This window comes from Pholcus phalangioides, unplaced genomic scaffold (assembly GCF_987345545.1).
Source record: "Pholcus phalangioides strain wild (caught in Gottingen) unplaced genomic scaffold, Ppha-v1.0 ptg000015l_1, whole genome shotgun sequence".
NCBI lineage: Eukaryota > Metazoa > Arthropoda > Arachnida > Araneae > Pholcidae > Pholcus > Pholcus phalangioides.
This window is the reverse complement of record NW_028301608.1, coordinates 71,199,565-71,216,742: the sequence shown is the minus strand read 5'-3', so window position 1 is coordinate 71,216,742 and position 17,178 is coordinate 71,199,565. Positions and strand designations below refer to the sequence as shown.

Sequence of the window (17,178 nt, the reverse complement as noted above, 5' to 3'; positions counted from 1 at the left end):
TGTGAAGTTTTTTGAAGACCAGTTACCATTAGGCAAAATGGAGAGGAGGAAAATGGAGGAAAATCACTGAGCCATGATCCATTTCCGTCGCCTGAAAATGCAGCTGATACACAGTTTTCAACCATTACTGTCTCTGAGACTTCTCTAGAGACTGAAACATCATTGGAAAGCAGTTCAGAACAGTCTTCTCCTTCCCATACTGTGAGGACACCTGACGTTTTGCCAAATGTTCCAATTAGATCTGATCACTATCCTGGACGTACATGACAACAGAACATTTGTACTTTCAATGATGATTTTGTATCCTTCCAAGCTTCATTGTGTGAATGTACACCTGAAGCTCTGAACAGCCAGGATGCTGAACATTGGAAAAAAGCTATTGACGAGGAACTGAAATCGCCATGCTCAAACATGGATTCCAGCTTAACTTGCTCCAGGTCAGAAAGCCATTTCCATGAAATGGGTATTCAAGATTAAGCAGACTGCTGATGGTTCCATTGAAAGGTACAAAGCCCGGTTGATTGCTTGTAGATGCTCCCAAAGCTATGTCCCTGATTATGATGAAACCGTTTTACTGGTCAACCGAACAACCTCGATCAGACTTTTGCTTGCCCTTGCTGCTAAATATGACTGGGATGTTCATCACATGGATGTTGTGACAGCCTTCCTCCATCCGAAGTTGGATGAAGACCTGTATGTCAAGCTTCCATCTGGATCCATTTGTCGTCTTTTGAAATCTGTCTATGGTTTGATGCAAGTCAGTCGTTCATGGTATATGTTACTACATGATGTTATTCTCGACCTTGAGTTCACTGCGTCCGAATATGATTCTTGTGTGTACTTCAAGATCGAAGGGGGGGAAACAATCATTGTGGGAATATATGTGGATGACATTCTAATTTTCAGTGATAAATCTGCTAGTGATGATCTCAAAACTGCCCTTGTCAAAAAGTTTAAGATGAAAGACCTTGGTGAAGTAAACCATTGTTTAAATATGAGGATCACTCGTGACCGAAAGAACAGAAAAATTTTCATTGATCAAAAAAAATATCTGAAGGATGTTCTTGTCCATTTTGGCATGTCTGATTGTCATGGTGTTGCCACTCCTCTTGAGGTTGGTCTTAGTCTATCCAAGAATGATGAACCAAAGACCGAATCTGAAAAGGAAGAGATGTCCAATGTACCTTACAGAGAATTGGTTGACTCTCTCATCTTCGCTGCATATTCAACGAGGCCTGATATAGCTATTGTTGGTCATCTAAGCAAGTTCAATAACAATCCTGGGAAAGCTCACTGGACTGCACTGAAGCGTGTTCTTCAATACATCAAGTCGACTGTTTCCTTGAAAATTATGTATAAAGCTGATCACTCTGAACTTTCTGCATATGCTGATGCAGATTGGGGAAATTGTTTGGACACCAGAAGGTCCATATCTGGATATGCATTCATGATGTCAGGAGGAGCTGTCACCTGGATGTCAAAACAGCAACACTCTGTAGCTCTCAGTTCGACCAAAGCTGAAGAATATATGTCTCTAAGTTCAGCAGCTAAGGAATGTGCCTGGTTGAGAGGAATAATATGTGAGCTGAAATTGAAAGGACATCAGAAATCCACTGTGATTTATTGCGACAATCAATCTGCAATAAAATCTGCAGAGAACCCAAAATTCTGTGCTCGCACTAAACACATTGATGCAAGGCATCATCATATTAGATCCAAGATCAGAGAAGGGGACATACTCCTTGAATATGTCCAGAGTCAAGATATGATTGCAGACATACTTATGAAAGTACTGCCAAGACCAGCTCACCAAAAGCTTTGCACAGAACTGGGACTTGTCACCTGATTTCCACTAAGGTAATTCAGGCTTACCTCAAAGAGACTTGCTGTTCTATATAAATTTCACATAGTCAAAAATGTCTATAGCTCTTTCTGAACATTATACATTTTCAACCCATCTCTTACTAAAAAAATTCAAAGAAAACAATTCTCTTTCAGTTTTACCCTTTTGTGGTGTCTTGTAATGTCTGAACTGTGTGTAGCAAGGAGGAAGGCAGCAAAAAAAAAAAAAAGAAGGATAAACCATTTTCTCAGAAGAGATAGAAAAGAAATTAGAGCTGGTATTGGCTTTGTTTTCAACAATGGAAAAGAGGGCCTCCTCCTTCATCCATTTACTGAAAAGCAGATTCAGTGACCTTGACCAGCCTTGGTTTCTAGTATGTAAAGGTCCGTTTACATGCACCGTTTTGTGGAAAAGAGGGATGGCAGTACGATGGTGTCGTGTAGATGGGAAAAAAAAAAAAGTCAAAGGTCAAGTGGTTCAAGGTCGCATCAAAAAATCTGGTGGCAGAGCAAAAGTTTTCGTGAAATTGTACGATAAAATGGTGTATGTAAACGTGTTTCCATGTTGTCATCAGTTTTTTCCCTCCTCCCACCCTTTTTTATCGAATGAATTTTCGTTTACAGTTGATCCCGGTTATAACTTTTTTCCCGCTTGATGCAACTAATTTTAAAGATCTAGGTAATTCTGATTGAAATTTACCGTTAAAAGCATTTTCCCGCTTACGTTTCCTCATGGTGGTTTTTTGAAAAATGTTATAAGCGGATCCACTGTATTTTATTTTAATTTTCTGAATTTCTTTTTCCCAGACTTATTTATAACGAACACAGTTTTAATGATAATTTGGCTATAACAACAATTCTTGGCAGAATGACTGATTCCCATGAATTTTTATGAATGTTGCTCACAATGTCGAAGAAATCGCAACGCTCTCAATTACAACGATTCATTTTTTGTCACTCTTTCTTTTGTTTTTATGGCATGTCTTTTTAAGAAACTTCTCCACACACATATTTTTCCCAATTTTTGATAATTTTACCTACAATTGGTTATATTATTAGCAAAAATTGGTGCTGTCTCGTATTTATGATCCCAATTCACCATACTGTTCTAGATCAATTATGGTCAATGAACACTTTATTTATATTATTTGATTGCATCTGATTACATTTCTGATCAGAAAATATCAAGTATGTCTGCCTCGCTTGTAATGACTAGAGTCTGGAAGTTTAGGCACTAAAGATGGTCGAAATAGGCAGGCAAAAAGGCACTAAAAATGAATAAAATAGGCACAAAAAAAGACATTTATAATTTTAGGAAAGAAAAAAATAACTACAAATAACTAAAAACTAAGGTATTAAGGGCCCAAAAAATAGCTGAAAAATTGATTGCACTTAATCCATCTATTGTTTTAATAACAATGTATAATAACTGCATTATTATTTAAGTTAATAGATTTCAAGTCAAAAATAAAATGTTACTAGACCGTCAGGATTAGGCAAATTCCAAGGCCACCATTACCAGACGCGGGGTTGGTAGGGATAATGATCTGTGGGGCTATGGAGTTGCAAATGGTTCTCGTTTATTTGTCGTATCATTTTGAATAATCATTATCATTTCTATAGTTGAACACATGGCTATAGTGTTCTATTTTTGTAAAAAGAATTTTTTTTTTCTATATTAACTTTTTCTATATTAACTTTTTCTATATACGGGACTACTTCAAGCGTGTGGCCCTGCATGACCACATCTGTCACACACCACAGAAGGGGAACTCTTGTCAATTTAATCAATTTTAAACGGGTATGTTTAATAAATAGCCATGGTTGTTTGCAGTGCATTTATGGTGCAAAAAATAAAGCCAAACAACATGGGCCCCAGAGCCCTGTTTTCTCCTATTCCGCCTTCCTTGAGTAATGTTGTCAATTCAAGAACTCTTCGGACAATCATCGGTCCACTATACACATCATCATCATTTGGCGTCCCATAGGGGAAAAGCCTAGGCAAATTTTGCCCATTGCTCTAACACCAAGTGGTTCAACATGAGTTGTGGGTCATGTGAGAATGAAGAAAAATATTATTCTGTGGAAATACCCAGAGTTTGGTGGCTGCTCCGGGGACAAGAGTTATGGTATCTATTACCACATTATATTGAATCTCTGTATATGGGAGATTATGGAGAACCGCAACCGGTAAAGCCATGTCAGAAAATTTGAGGCTGCGCCTGTCTGCGGTGCCCTTTTAGAAAAGGAGCAGAGAAGGTCTCAGGGATATGGCTGAGAACTCAACATGAAGTTATTAGATAGTAATGCATGAAAGTTCAAGTTAAAGCAGAATTGAAACTCACCATGAATTTAGGTGTTTAGTGTAATTGAGAAAATTTACCAGGTTGTAAATGCAGGGAGCATTAACAACTTCACTTAGTGTCACCTGAAGATCACCGAAGTAGTTCCTTCTCGGGATAGAGAAGGTGGGACATCGTCCCACATAGAGGAGTGGAGTTTCGTCGTCTTCTCCACACGCAGGACAAATAGGTGAATCTGTATAGCCACAGTTGTGTAGGTGTTTCGCTAGGTTAGCATTACCAGTGATGATCTATATAACCTGTCGAATTTGTTTCCTGTTCAATGAGATAAGTTTTTTGGCGGCAATATTCGGATGGGTTCCCAAGGCCAGCTTGGCCTGTCTGCAGTCCTGCCTTGAGTTCCATTGCCGCATGTGTTTGTCTTCTATCCATTATTTGACATCTCCTTTGATGGTTGACATCAAAACAGGGTAGAAAGGTTCAGGTCCAGATAGCTTCATGTTCGCTGCCTCTTTGGCTATCTGGTCTGTGAGTTCATTTCCCTGGAAATTTACGTGACCAGGAACCCAGTAAAGGTTGATGTTGGTGCTCAATGCGGCCAAGTTATTTAGCATGTCAGTGCAGTATTTTACACACAGTTGAAACTTGAGGAAGTTGTCAAGAGCCAATAATGCTGCTTGGCTGTCAGAGAAGATAACAATTTGTTTCCCATGACACCCTTTGGTAATCAGACTTTCAGCCAGTATGGCTATTGCTAATACTTCAGCTTGAAAGACTGTGGACGTTTTGCCTAGATACAAATGTATCTTATGGTAGTCGTGATCCACTCCAAAGATGCAGAAAATTGCTCCAGCCCCAGTATCAGTAATCCTAGAGCCATCGGTGTAACACTCAATAACTCCTGTTGAGATGCTATCAATTATGTGAGCAACTTCATTTCTCCTGAGTATGTGGATAGTGAAGAATTTAGTAAAATTTTTTGTTTTGGAACAGGAGTCTTTTGGCATTAGTAGAGAGGGGAATCTACACTTTTCCCAGTAGACAGCTGTCAAGATGATTCTTGAAAGAAGGTTTGTATCCCATATATGGTCGATTGCACCATGTACCATTTCTTTCCATCCTATACATAGTTTTAAACGCTTCTCCTTGTAGGTACCATCTCAGAGGTGGTATCTTAAGAGTAGTTTCAAGGGCGATGGAGGGAGAGCTGGGTAAGGCTCCCGTAATAAGAATGCAAGCTAGTCTTTGCACTTTTTGCAGGACAGTTTCATAAGAGGTCTTTGATAACACCTGGTGCCATACCACACAACCATAGCTCAGCATTGGGCGTGCAATAGCAGTATAAATCCACTGAGTGGTTTTAGGGTTTAAACCCCAGGTTTTACCAATAATTCTTTTGCACAGCATAAGTATATTAGTGGCTCGTTTAGCTCTTTCATGAATATGGGATTTCCAGGAGAGCTTAGAATCCAAATGACATTCAAGGTATTTCACTCTGTCACATATGGTTAATTCTTGTCCCTTGAGGGTTAAGTTTCCAATTTCCCATTTTCTGTTCCATGTGAAAATCACAATTCTGGTTTTTTCCGTGGAAAATGTTAGTTGGTGTTTGTCACCCCATCTGCTGACAGAGTTTAAAATTTGTTGAGCAAGAATCCTCATTGTGGATAAATCATGCCCTTGAATGAGCACGACTAAGTCGTCTGCATATGCCCGTGTATACCCTGGTCCTTTCATTAGATCAGAGATCAGGGAGCTGAAGACCATGTTCCATAGAAAGGGAGAAAGGATTCCTCCTTGTGGACATCCTCTTCTGATAGCTCTTTCAGCTTGGGCATCAAGAACACGAGCAGTGATTGTTCGGTTCCTGAGCATGTGATCAATCCATCTAATTAACACAGGTGGAATGTTAAAATCTATTAGTGCCTTACATACAGAGTCAAAAGTAACGTTGTCAAAGGCTCCAACGATGTCCAGAAAAATACCAACAGCAAATTGTCCATTGATAATTGTGTTTTCAATTCTCCAAATCAGTTGATGCAGAGCAGAGTCAGTGGAAAACCCTGTATTAAAACCATGCTGGTTCACATTAATCTTACCCATTAAGAGAGGAATATCTTGAAGATGCCAGAGTATCAGTTTTTCCAGTAACTTTAACTGGAAAGAAGATAATGCAATCATTCTGAAGGATGATGATTTATAATAGGTGTCTTTTCCTGGTTTTGGTAGGAAGACACCTCTGGAGCTCTTCCATACTTTGGGTATATATCCCAAAACTAGGCTGGCTTTGAAGAGGCGAATCAGCTCAATGACTATAACTTCCCATCCTTTTTGTAAAAAGATAGGATATATTCCATCTGTGCCTGGTGACTTGAAGGGAGAAAATCCCCTGAAGGCTTCAGTACATTTGTCATATTCAACTATCATGTTGGCTACTGAGGTGTCTGTCTACTGGTTCCAGGATGGGCCTAGCCTGTACACCACAGTCTGGTTCCGTTGGTCCACCTAGGTGATAGTCCAGAAGACATTCCAGCGTCTCCACTGGACTGGCAGTATAGTTACCATCTGGTCGTTCTATAACATTATACAAATACAAATACAAATACAACGCCACAACAGGCAAATTGCCCAACGAGGTGGCTGACTTAGGACATCGTGGATCCCCGAGCCATTTTTTTTTTTTTGGAGTCCCTACCTACTACTGCTACACCACACATGCACCCCCCCCCCGCGGATCCCCCCAACGAATCGGTACATGCGGGAATGTGCGTGTACGTGTAGTGCAACCTGACGTAAAGTTTGTTTCGGTGTAATGCTTGTTATGTGTAGTGCTGTCATCTGCCCCCAGTTTTTCTAACTATGAGTGAAGTGTTATGGTTGAATGATTTACCGTTGTAGGACTGTTGCTCTCTGTGTCGAGACTTTTTAACGGGGAGATCAGCTCGCATTTGCGCCTTGAAGTTGGAAACCACAGAAAACCAACTTCAGCCGACCACCACTGTGGGGTTCGAACCCGGATCCTCGCATCACGAGTCCGGCACTATAACCACTCGACCACCACAGCGGCAATTCCTATAATTTTATTATAGGAATTGTTTTTGATCAACTTGGTAACCTTGGCAATTTCTGACAGTGAATTCATCTCTGTACAGAACTTCTTCCAAGAACTATTTTTCACTTTTCTGATTTCTTTCTTGAACTTTCGTTGAACTTCCTTATAGTAAGTCCAATTCAATTTAAGTTTAGTCCTAACAGCCTTCCTGTGTGCCTTCCTCGTTTCTTTACGGAGGAGTTCAAGATCTTTAGTCCACCAATTTTTTGAGTAGGCTTTAGATTTGTCAGGCTTGAGTGGACACGCCTGATTCGCTGAGTTCCTGATCACCTCTGTCAGAATATCAGCATGGTGGTCCAAGTCATCTACTGTTAAGATCTCGTCACCGGGGTTGGCGAAAGTGTTGAACTGTCTTTCCAGGTTTCTTTTAAAAAGATCCCAGTTTGTGTTCTTAAAATTCCGAAAAAAAATGGGAGTAAATGTTGCTTCGTAGTAGAAGTTTATGAACATATGATCAGATAAGGAGGGTTCATCGCTGACTCTCCATCTCTTGATCGTGTTTGCAATATCTATTGAGATCAGGGTCAGATCAATAACTTCTTCCCGATTACGTGTACGGAAAGTTGGTGTGTGCCCTTGGTTAGCCCAAACCAGATTTGTTTTCATGAGGAGCTCTAATAATGTTTCTCCTCTTTGATTTATGTCTGAGCTGCCCCACGCTGTGTGGTGAGCATTGGCATCACATCCAAATATCATACTTATATTGTGATGTTCGCAGTATTCCACCAGTTCACAGAACATTTGCGGAATTTTGAGATCATAGGCCATATAGACTGAGCAGATCATAATAGGGCGATTCTTGTTTAATCCCTTACCCTTTATCAGAACTGCAACAACGTCTTCTGATGTGAATTGTGGCAGTGCCCAGGCATGGATACTTTTGACAAGGTACACACATGCTCTTGGATGAAACCCCGTTCCTTTCTTAACGAAGAGTTTGGAGTTCGGTAGACAGCCCATAATCATCCCGTTTCCGACCCATGGTTCTTGAATCAGAGCTACAAAATGATTATGGTTGCGAAAGGAAGCTGCAAGGTTGTAGGATGCAGCCTTGCTATGTTGTAAATTTATCTGCCTAAATAACATTGGCAAGGTATGTTACAAAATTTACTTACCAGTGGGTAAAATAATACCACTCGGTGTATAGGTTTAACCGAGGAGGTCCTAAGATAGATCAGAGTCGGACCCGGTGTTATACTCCAGGTCCAACGCCATTTCCATCTCTGGGTTGTTGTCCTTATTTGCATCTAAGGGTCTGGATGTAAACCCCGTTTCATCAGCGGGTGCTGACCGTTCTTCTGCCTGGGGAGGTGTTGGCTTCTCAGGCCATTGGGTAGAAATTGTTGGCCTGTGCTGTCGAGATGGCTCCCTGAATGTGACAGCACTCAAGCCACAATGCACAGTGAAAGATCTGGTGGAAAGCCACTCCACCATCGCTTGCTCCACCCCGATCACCAGGGTATTACCCCCATTTCCCGGGATGACAGCTCGCAGGTGAAGTTGGCCGGGCACCAGATCTTTGTTGCATTTACTGAGTAGTTTAAGGGATTTGTTAGGATCCCTGTCTCCAGGAATCCAGACAAAGAATTTTTTCATTGGTGGTCTATCACCAGGTCCTAGGGCAAGGTACCCGGTGTGACCATCAACGTTTGGTGGAGGTGGTAAATCGTTGATTACTGTTTTCAACCACCCCAGGGTGGTCTGGTCTCTGCATATAATGCGAACACCTTCCTCCCCAAAGATGGTTCGATCAACGTGAGAGTAAATACCCCCCCAGCATCTGGTCCTCCACCGAGTTGGTAATGTGAGACACATCAGCTGGAGTCAGTTTCCTTTCTGTATCCTAAGCCTGGACCCTGAGGGTGATGCCTTTCTTGGTAGCCTTGCTGTAGGAAGAGTCCTTGCAAGACTTTTTGAAATTTGATTCTGGCGTGTCGCCAGGGACACTTCCACGCTTGCGAGGAATGGCCCCTTTTGTCTGTGAGGCCTCGACAGTGCCCGATGCAATTCCTGAGGGTCCAGGCGTGACAGCCTTCTCATTCCTTGCATCATCCTCTGCCAAGGTCACATTTGCCAGAGCTTTCTCCAGGTTACGCCTTTCTCTTTGGCGTTTCTTTTTGGGTTTCTTCTTCTCGTTGGCCGAGAGAAGTTGATTTCCCTCTACAGCAGGGTTCCTGGCTTACGCTTGTGCTTCCACACGTGCTTTGGCTCTCGTTTTCACTCTCGCTTCCACCTCTCCTCCTGATGCAGGGGTTAGATGCTTTGGGGATTCCAAAGCATTCCTTTTTTCTTTATTTCCCAAATTCATGGTCTGTTTGTAGAGAGATTGTGCGACCAGTATCCCTAGGTTTCCTCAGAGGGAGATTTCCTAGAGCTGACCCCAGATTCCTTCATGCAGCAGTGGCCTCGGGAGAGCCCCCCCCCCCCCGCATCGTCGAGCATTACCCCACCCAGGTGCCACCTGGAAATACAGGACGAGCAGGATTATACACCAGTTGATAGGGCAGTTATCCCGTTGGCTAGACAGTACCCCTGCACTACCTGGCGGCCCAGGAAACGCTAAACCCAGTTTTTCACCTGTACCCTCTACTGCAGACATCCTCTGAGACCCCATTCCATCCCCCACGGAGTTCCTCCAGTTCTTCTGATCGCACAAGGAAGAAGCTACCATTTTCTTCGTTCGAGTCTCGTTGCTTTAGCATACAAGATCCCAGGGGGCCCCGACGTGGAGGTGAAGATAAGTGGCTTTGACTGAGCAGGGCCCACCGGACTTCGTCGAAAATTACCCGCACCAATCGAGGACTGGGCACCAATCGTATACACATACAACACAGTCCGATGCCTGCGCGAGACATATTATGTGAAGCCTGTGAGGAGAAACAAATTTCTAACTTTCCTCCACTTTTCTAATACCGGCTGCGTTCATCTGAAACAAAATCATTCACGGCTAATACTATCCAGTCAAAGCAAAATTAATACATGCAAATACTCTCAAATCACTTAGTTGCGTCTAAGTGGGGCTATGGGGAGGGCTTTCTGATGATAAGTAATACTGAGATTTGTGAAATTTTAGAAATGGGCCGTTCAAGTATTACATCATCACCAAAGGAGGGAGGGGGGTTTCCGATTTCCTAACTTTTGATGACGGGGGGGGGGGGGAGTTTGGATAATGCTTACATCATCAACCAACCTTTATGAAAATATTAAATATTTTTAACAGCATCTTTTACTCGGTACGGGAAAAACCTTTTGATAGTTTGTGGACACTTGAAGTGACATCCCTCCTCCAATTGATAAGTGCCCTACAGAGCCACTTTAGTGATCTTTAAATTTTTCGCGAATCCAAGTGATCTGGAAATGTGTTCGGGCTGCTTAAGTGATCTGGAACTGTGCCATACATCACTCAAGTGATTCATAATTATATGCCGCGGATCACTTAAATAATCTGAGAATGTGCCGCTGGTAACATGAGTGATGTAAAACCGCACTGGGGGCCACTTAAGTGCTCTAAAACTACGTCACATGTCACTCAAGGGATCTCAAAATGTGTCACGGATCACTTAAGTGTTCTGGAACTGTGTCCCAGGTCATTTAAGTGTTGATGTGATCATCCTTCACATCAGAAAATGTGCCACGGGCCTCTTAAATGTTCTTGTACCACGGGACACTTAAGCGATCTGTAGATGTGCCGCTTGGTTCATTTTTTTTACAAAATTAGGTTTGAGGAGGGCAGGCTGCATCAGATAACCCCTGGGACCATATTTGATCTGCGGGCCAAGGGCCTTTATGTGATTTATCATCGTATTTATCATTGCATAGCTTAGAGGGTGGGTCGCAATGAATTTATTAAAGATAAATTTTGAGTTCACATAGCCTTTAAATAACATTGAAATTAACAGAAATTGATTATAATAACATATAAAGGTATTTTCTTCCGAAATTTCAATTAAAAAAAAAAATTTTGCATTAAAATAATGAAGTTTTGATCGTGGGAGGGGGCACAAGCCTCCCTATGCCCCCCCCCCCCCCGTTTGTATGTGTATCTCCACCTATGGTCCTGCACCAACATTTTTTTGTTGGATAATTTACTTTTTTTTTCTGTATTTTGATTTTATATTATGTGCCCTCCACTTCATCGATTCTTTAATATAGTAAATTATGTCTGACCTGCGATTTCTTTTAATTTTCTTCCTGCTCTTCTGCAGCTGATATAATTGCATGAAGTAAAGGTTGAATAGCAAGAGCACGTCTTCCATTGTGGACATCAACAATCACAAGCTTGATCGCAAGAGAAAACGGTTGAAAATTGTTGCGTGTAGACACCCCCAAAAAATAACATGATTTTCAGACCGGTTTGGTTGACCCCAGAACGGAAGATAAAATGGTGCATGTAAACGTGCCTTAAAATCTCACCCTTTAACTGATAAGACATTTTATTCATGTACACCTAAGTGTCTCTCAGTATGGGATCCAGAGGAAATAGCAGATAAAGATTGCTGATAAGTCTTCCTTATTCTCTCCCAGAGGATCTGAAAGAGATAATTTATTATGGGGAAAAAAAGTGAAGACCCCCACTGGAATGTGTGGGAATTCATCCCCCTTTTAATTTTTTACCTTCAGATTTTCCCTGACTTTTCCCAATTATTAAGAATTTTCCCTGACTTTTGACAAATATTTAACATTTTCCCTGACCATTTTCTGTTTCCCTGATTCTCCCTGACTCTCCAGGTTGCTGGGAACCCTGCAGTAAAATATCATATGCCTTTTTACCTATGCATCCTGCATAATATCAGTATAACATGTTTTGTAAACAGAACAATTGCTTTGTATGAATCTACTTTGGTAATGTGAATGTATGTGTGTATCATAATGCATTTTTCAATAATTTACCTGTAGCTCTGGAATACCGATGAGCTCAGCAGCTTCTACTATTTCAGACACTTTACCACACATTTGAAGATCTAAAAAACCAGAGTATAAAAATCTGGGGGGGGGGGGGAATAAAAACTATTAAAAAAATAAATAAAACACAACTTTGAATAGTTAAACATTTTAATCAATCAATCATTAAATCATTCAGCTCTTTGATTTCATAGTAATAAGGCATGCCTTATCTCGCTCCATTTACATGTGATTAAGCATATTGGGTAGCGGGACCGTCGATGATTAAGGGTAATTAACGCACCGTCGGTGTGCCATTTTGCAGTTTTTTCTTTTATCTCCTAAAATAATTTGCCTGCTGATTTTATTTTGTAGAATTTCCTTGCTCCCATGAAGGTCAGCTATCTTGAATTTTTGAGATAAATGTCTATTATTTATTTATTTAGATGTATATAAATAATGTTTAATATAATAATGATTATTAATTAAGTAAATATAATAATGTTTATTATTTATGCACATTTTCGGATGAAATTTTTTTTCTCCCACTTTCACTTTTATGTTTCTCTCTGCAAATCTGTCTGGTTTTTCAGTATATTTTTTTGTATTTGATAATCTGCAGGTTGCCTGTTTGCTCATGCTAATTGGGAAAATCTTGTTCCATGATTTGGCCACTTTGTTGTTCTATTTCCTTTTCTTTTTGATAAACAATTTTTTATGTATTTATTTTCATTTTTTGGGGTTTCGTGTTGCAAAAAGAATAGTTTATTTTTCTGGCATTCTTTTATATTTATTACTTTAGGCCTAATATATTTTGTCTAAGTAGATAAGATAGTTTGTATTATAATAGCTTGATACTTTTTTCAAGGAATAGTGAAGTTATTTTATTTTGTCTCATGGTATAGTGTGGGTTGAATTTGAGATAAATGTCTATTATTTATTTCTTTAGATGTAAATATAATGTTTAATATAATAATTATTAATTAAGTAAATATAATGTTTATCATTTCTGCACATTTTTGGATGGAAAGTCTCCCCCCCCCCCTTTCACTTTTATGTTTCTGCAAATCTGTCTGGTTTTTCCGTTGATTTGTGGTATTTTAATTAAGTGTGGGTATTTTAATTAATATTTTATTTCAATTTTCTCATAGATTTGTCTTGCAACGTATATGAGATTATAACACTACAAAGATGGGTTGGGGGACTATACATAGAAAAATGGGCAGGAGTCTGTGTGACCCTATTGCTTTTTCCATAAGTTTTTTTGCACATTTTAATATTTTACACGGAATGGTATAAAATTTTTATGACAGAATAAAATTATACTTCAAAGGATTAGTGAGTGAAATCATTGATCTATTAATATATTTTTATTATTTATTTTTTAAAGCATTTTATGCAAACGATCTCTCTTCATGGCGCATCAGTGAAGAAGAAACTCAATGGGGGATCCGTATTTTCTATATTCCAGATAGGCAGTGTTACATCGCTTCTAGGCTGTGAATATGATCAACAAATGTGTGTGTGTGTGTGTGTGTGTGCTATATTTTTTTTTATAGTTGGAAGCACCTGACTATGATCTTTTTGAACAGTTTCAACCAAGCTTGTTGATTTAGATTTGAAAAAAATTCACGTAATTTCAGTGATGTGGAAACAATATCTATAAGCAATGGGTTTCTCATAAAATATTTTGGAATTCTTTATGTCTTATTGACAAGGAACGTCCAGCGATATTTCTTACACTTTCATCCAGAGCAGTTTCTTCATAAGAAAGATAATGAAAAAAGCTTTGGTGTACGCCAGGAACATGATAATTCAGAAAAGTCCAGAAATTTTAAAGCTTTTTGGTTCATTTTTAAATGAGATATGGGAGCAGAAAGTGTGTGCTGAGTCACAAAGACCCTGTCCATCTTTCTTGTGTTAATCTGTTGATAGCAATTACCTTTCTCTTATTTTATGATTGTTTTATTTTGCTTGTTTAGCTTCAGCACTATTGTTAGTATGCCTCGACCATGATTAGTCTCATATGCAGGTCCACGCTCAACAAAAAATTATAAAAAGTAAGACAGGAAGGGTATCCCACTTAGACAGCATAATAAAAGAAAAAATTCCTAAAAAATATTTTTTATTTTTGAAAAATTAAAAAAATTCATAGCACTATTTCAGTATCCTGTAAAATTGACACAAGCTAAAGGAAAGTGACAGAAATTACAAAACAATTTTCGGCCAAAACAAGGTACTAGCAACCACTGATAATTCCTTTCTGTCTCTCCTCACAATATATATTTTATATTGTTTTTTGGAGTCTTCCATAGTCCAGTCTGTCAACTCTCTTCAACAATGCACACAGAAAATTATGAGAAGACATGTAAGTTTTTAATAATGACACTCTTTCCAAACCACTTTCAAAAGCACAGTGCAAAATCTGTAAATTACAAGGTCCAATGTAAACCAGTGATTTTACTGCGCTGTCCCTCCTTTTTTTAAATGGATTTATTTACATTTTACTGTTCGATGCCAGTGCAATCATTTTTGACAAATGAAGCACTTCTTTTTTAGCTCTTTGCTGAGCATTGAAAATATTTTTAATGCCTCTGCATGCCTTAAAAATACAGAAGACACTGAATGCTATTGGGTAGCATCAGAATCACCAAACTTGGAATAGGTCTATGTATCCAACTGCTTTGTTATGCAAACTGTTGTTTCACCTACAAACAAAATTTGCACCATAATTTTGAACGGTGAATGCTAGTTACTGTCCAAGACCCTGAAGTAGTAAATACAAAATTATTTTTTACATCCAGACAAAAGTTTTTAATGACTAGTCTACTTGTTGAACCCTCAGACTAAGCAAATAAAAGATTGACTAAATGATCCACATACACCCCCCCCCCCTCAAATAACCTTGAAAACGATACAATTTCTGCTTTGGCAGAATCCTTAGTTGCAATCTACTACATTCATATTTTTTGTCCATTATCGATGATTGGTCCCTCAATTAAAATCAATTACACAAATTTTGTGGATAGGATTTGGTAAAAAAGTAGGAAAAGTAAAGAAAAAAAGTCTGTAAAAAATAAGACATTTTACTAAAAAAAAAAGGAAAAGTAAGACAAGCCCTGCATATGTAGGTTTTGCAAGGGGAGGTTTTCCTGGTTTAGGGGGATTGTAGCTGATAGTTTCATGTGTGAGAGTCATTTGGAGAAGGCTAAGTTACAGCTTGGGGTTGAAGCATTATGGGAGAGAGTTCTGGTTATGCAGAGCCTGCAGATAGCAAAGCCAACCTGTGCAGGGCCAGACTTGGGGGGGGGGGGGGGAATTGCAAAAGGTGTAGTTGCACCGGGCCACAATTCTCCCAAAAGAAACCCTTTCTTTTCTCAGCAGATGCTTCGGAAATTTTTGATTAAAATTTAATTTTTTCCCCATCAAACTATTATTGATTGTGAAAGGAGGCTTTCAGTTTAGAGCCCCTATAATATAATTTTTAGCGTTATTATATAGGTATAGCAGTAGCTTTTTTTCAAAAAGGAAAAGAATTCAGGTCTTTAAAAGACCCTGAAAAAAGTCAGACCTTTCTTTTTGCCATTAAAGAATAGCAGGGCTATATTAACCAAGAAAAAAAAACCATGCTTAGGGTATCAAATGAAGTGGGACACCACAGAAGAAATCTCGTATTTTTTTCCTTGAAAACTGTAGTTTCTTCCCAGCACTTGCAAAAAAAATTATTTTCGTCTTTGTGGCAACACCACAAAAATGTCAATGTCAAGGCCGTCTGGCCAGAGAGCTTTTGTTATTTATATTTTCCGGTCGCATCTTTGTACATGTCCCTGCTCTCGTCCAAATCGCGTATTATTTTACCTTCGTTTATATTTGTAAATAAATAATTGTTTAATATACGGCTTCGCGAATAATATAGTTATGTCTCAAAACCAGTTCACATAGCTATATATTGGTGACCCTTGTTTTCTCGAACCCGCTCGATATGTCAACCGATTCTACTGATGGATCCACCACGCAAGGCCTGCAAGCAGACAGCGTGGCAATCAAGCCACCCCCTTTCTGGTGTGAGATGCCAGCGTTGTGGTTCGTGCACTTGGAGGCTCAGTTCAAAACCGCAAGAGTGACCAGTGAAGAAACTAAGTACAACATCATGGTCGGCGCCATGGACCAACGACTCCTCAACGTGGTCAGTGACATCGTCATGTCTCCGCCTAATGATCATCCATATGCTGCACTGAAAGAGGCTCTCACATCAAGAATGTCCGAATCAGAGAGCACCCAAATCAAAAAATTACTCTCCGGTTTAGATTTGGGCGATCGTCGACCATCACAGGGAGATGAGAAACCTCGCGGCAAACAAGGTAAGCGACGACATTCTCAAATCCTTATGGCTGAAGCTCTTGCCACAGCATGCGCAAGCAATCTTGTCGGTGAGCTCCGAATCGTTGTCAAAATTAACCGACATGGCCGATAAAATTCTCGAAACTTGTGATTACGCGAATCCGAATGTCATGGCGATCGCGAAACCAGAAAATGACGCGTCTCAGTCATCACATGAAATATGCCTCACGTCTCTTTCATCTCAGATAGCAAAATTAACTAATGAGGTGCAAGAACTAAAACGAGCTAAAAGTCGACAACGCTCGACCAGTCGATCGCGATTTCAACGGAACAGTAGCAGAGATGTGACCCATTGCGGAAAGGACATTTGCTGGTACCATAGGTGCTACGGAGATGATGCCCGGAGATGTACAAAGCCCTGTGCATATATCAGCTCATCTAATCAGGGAAACGACCCGGGGCATCACTGATGACGACGTGTGATGCCAGCCAAGTCTCCAGTCGTCTTTTTCTATTTGATCGCACTTGTAATAGACATTTCTTGGTCGACACAGGAGCAGACGTTTCCGTGATACCGGTAACTGCAAATCGACGACCCTTTCCAGACAAAACTTTTTCCTCGTATGCTGCAAACTCTACCAAAGTTCAAACTTTTGGCACCGAACGTCTATACCTCGATCTTTGTTTAAGACGAAGGTT

General features: G+C 39.9%; 1 protein-coding gene across 8 annotated transcripts in view; it reads right to left on the bottom strand.

The window, feature by feature from the left end:
* Window positions 1-17,178, bottom strand: part of LOC149076644 (rho-related BTB domain-containing protein 1-like) — a 406,423-nt gene that overhangs the window by 242,630 nt on the left and 146,615 nt on the right. For all 8 annotated transcript variants that reach the window (XM_089244260.1, XM_089244257.1, XM_089244261.1 and 5 more), the window contains one exon: window positions 12,148-12,241. In XM_089244260.1, the coding sequence (XP_089100386.1) occupies window positions 12,148-12,241 (94 nt within the window). The remainder of the gene's footprint in view (window positions 1-12,147; window positions 12,242-17,178) is intronic.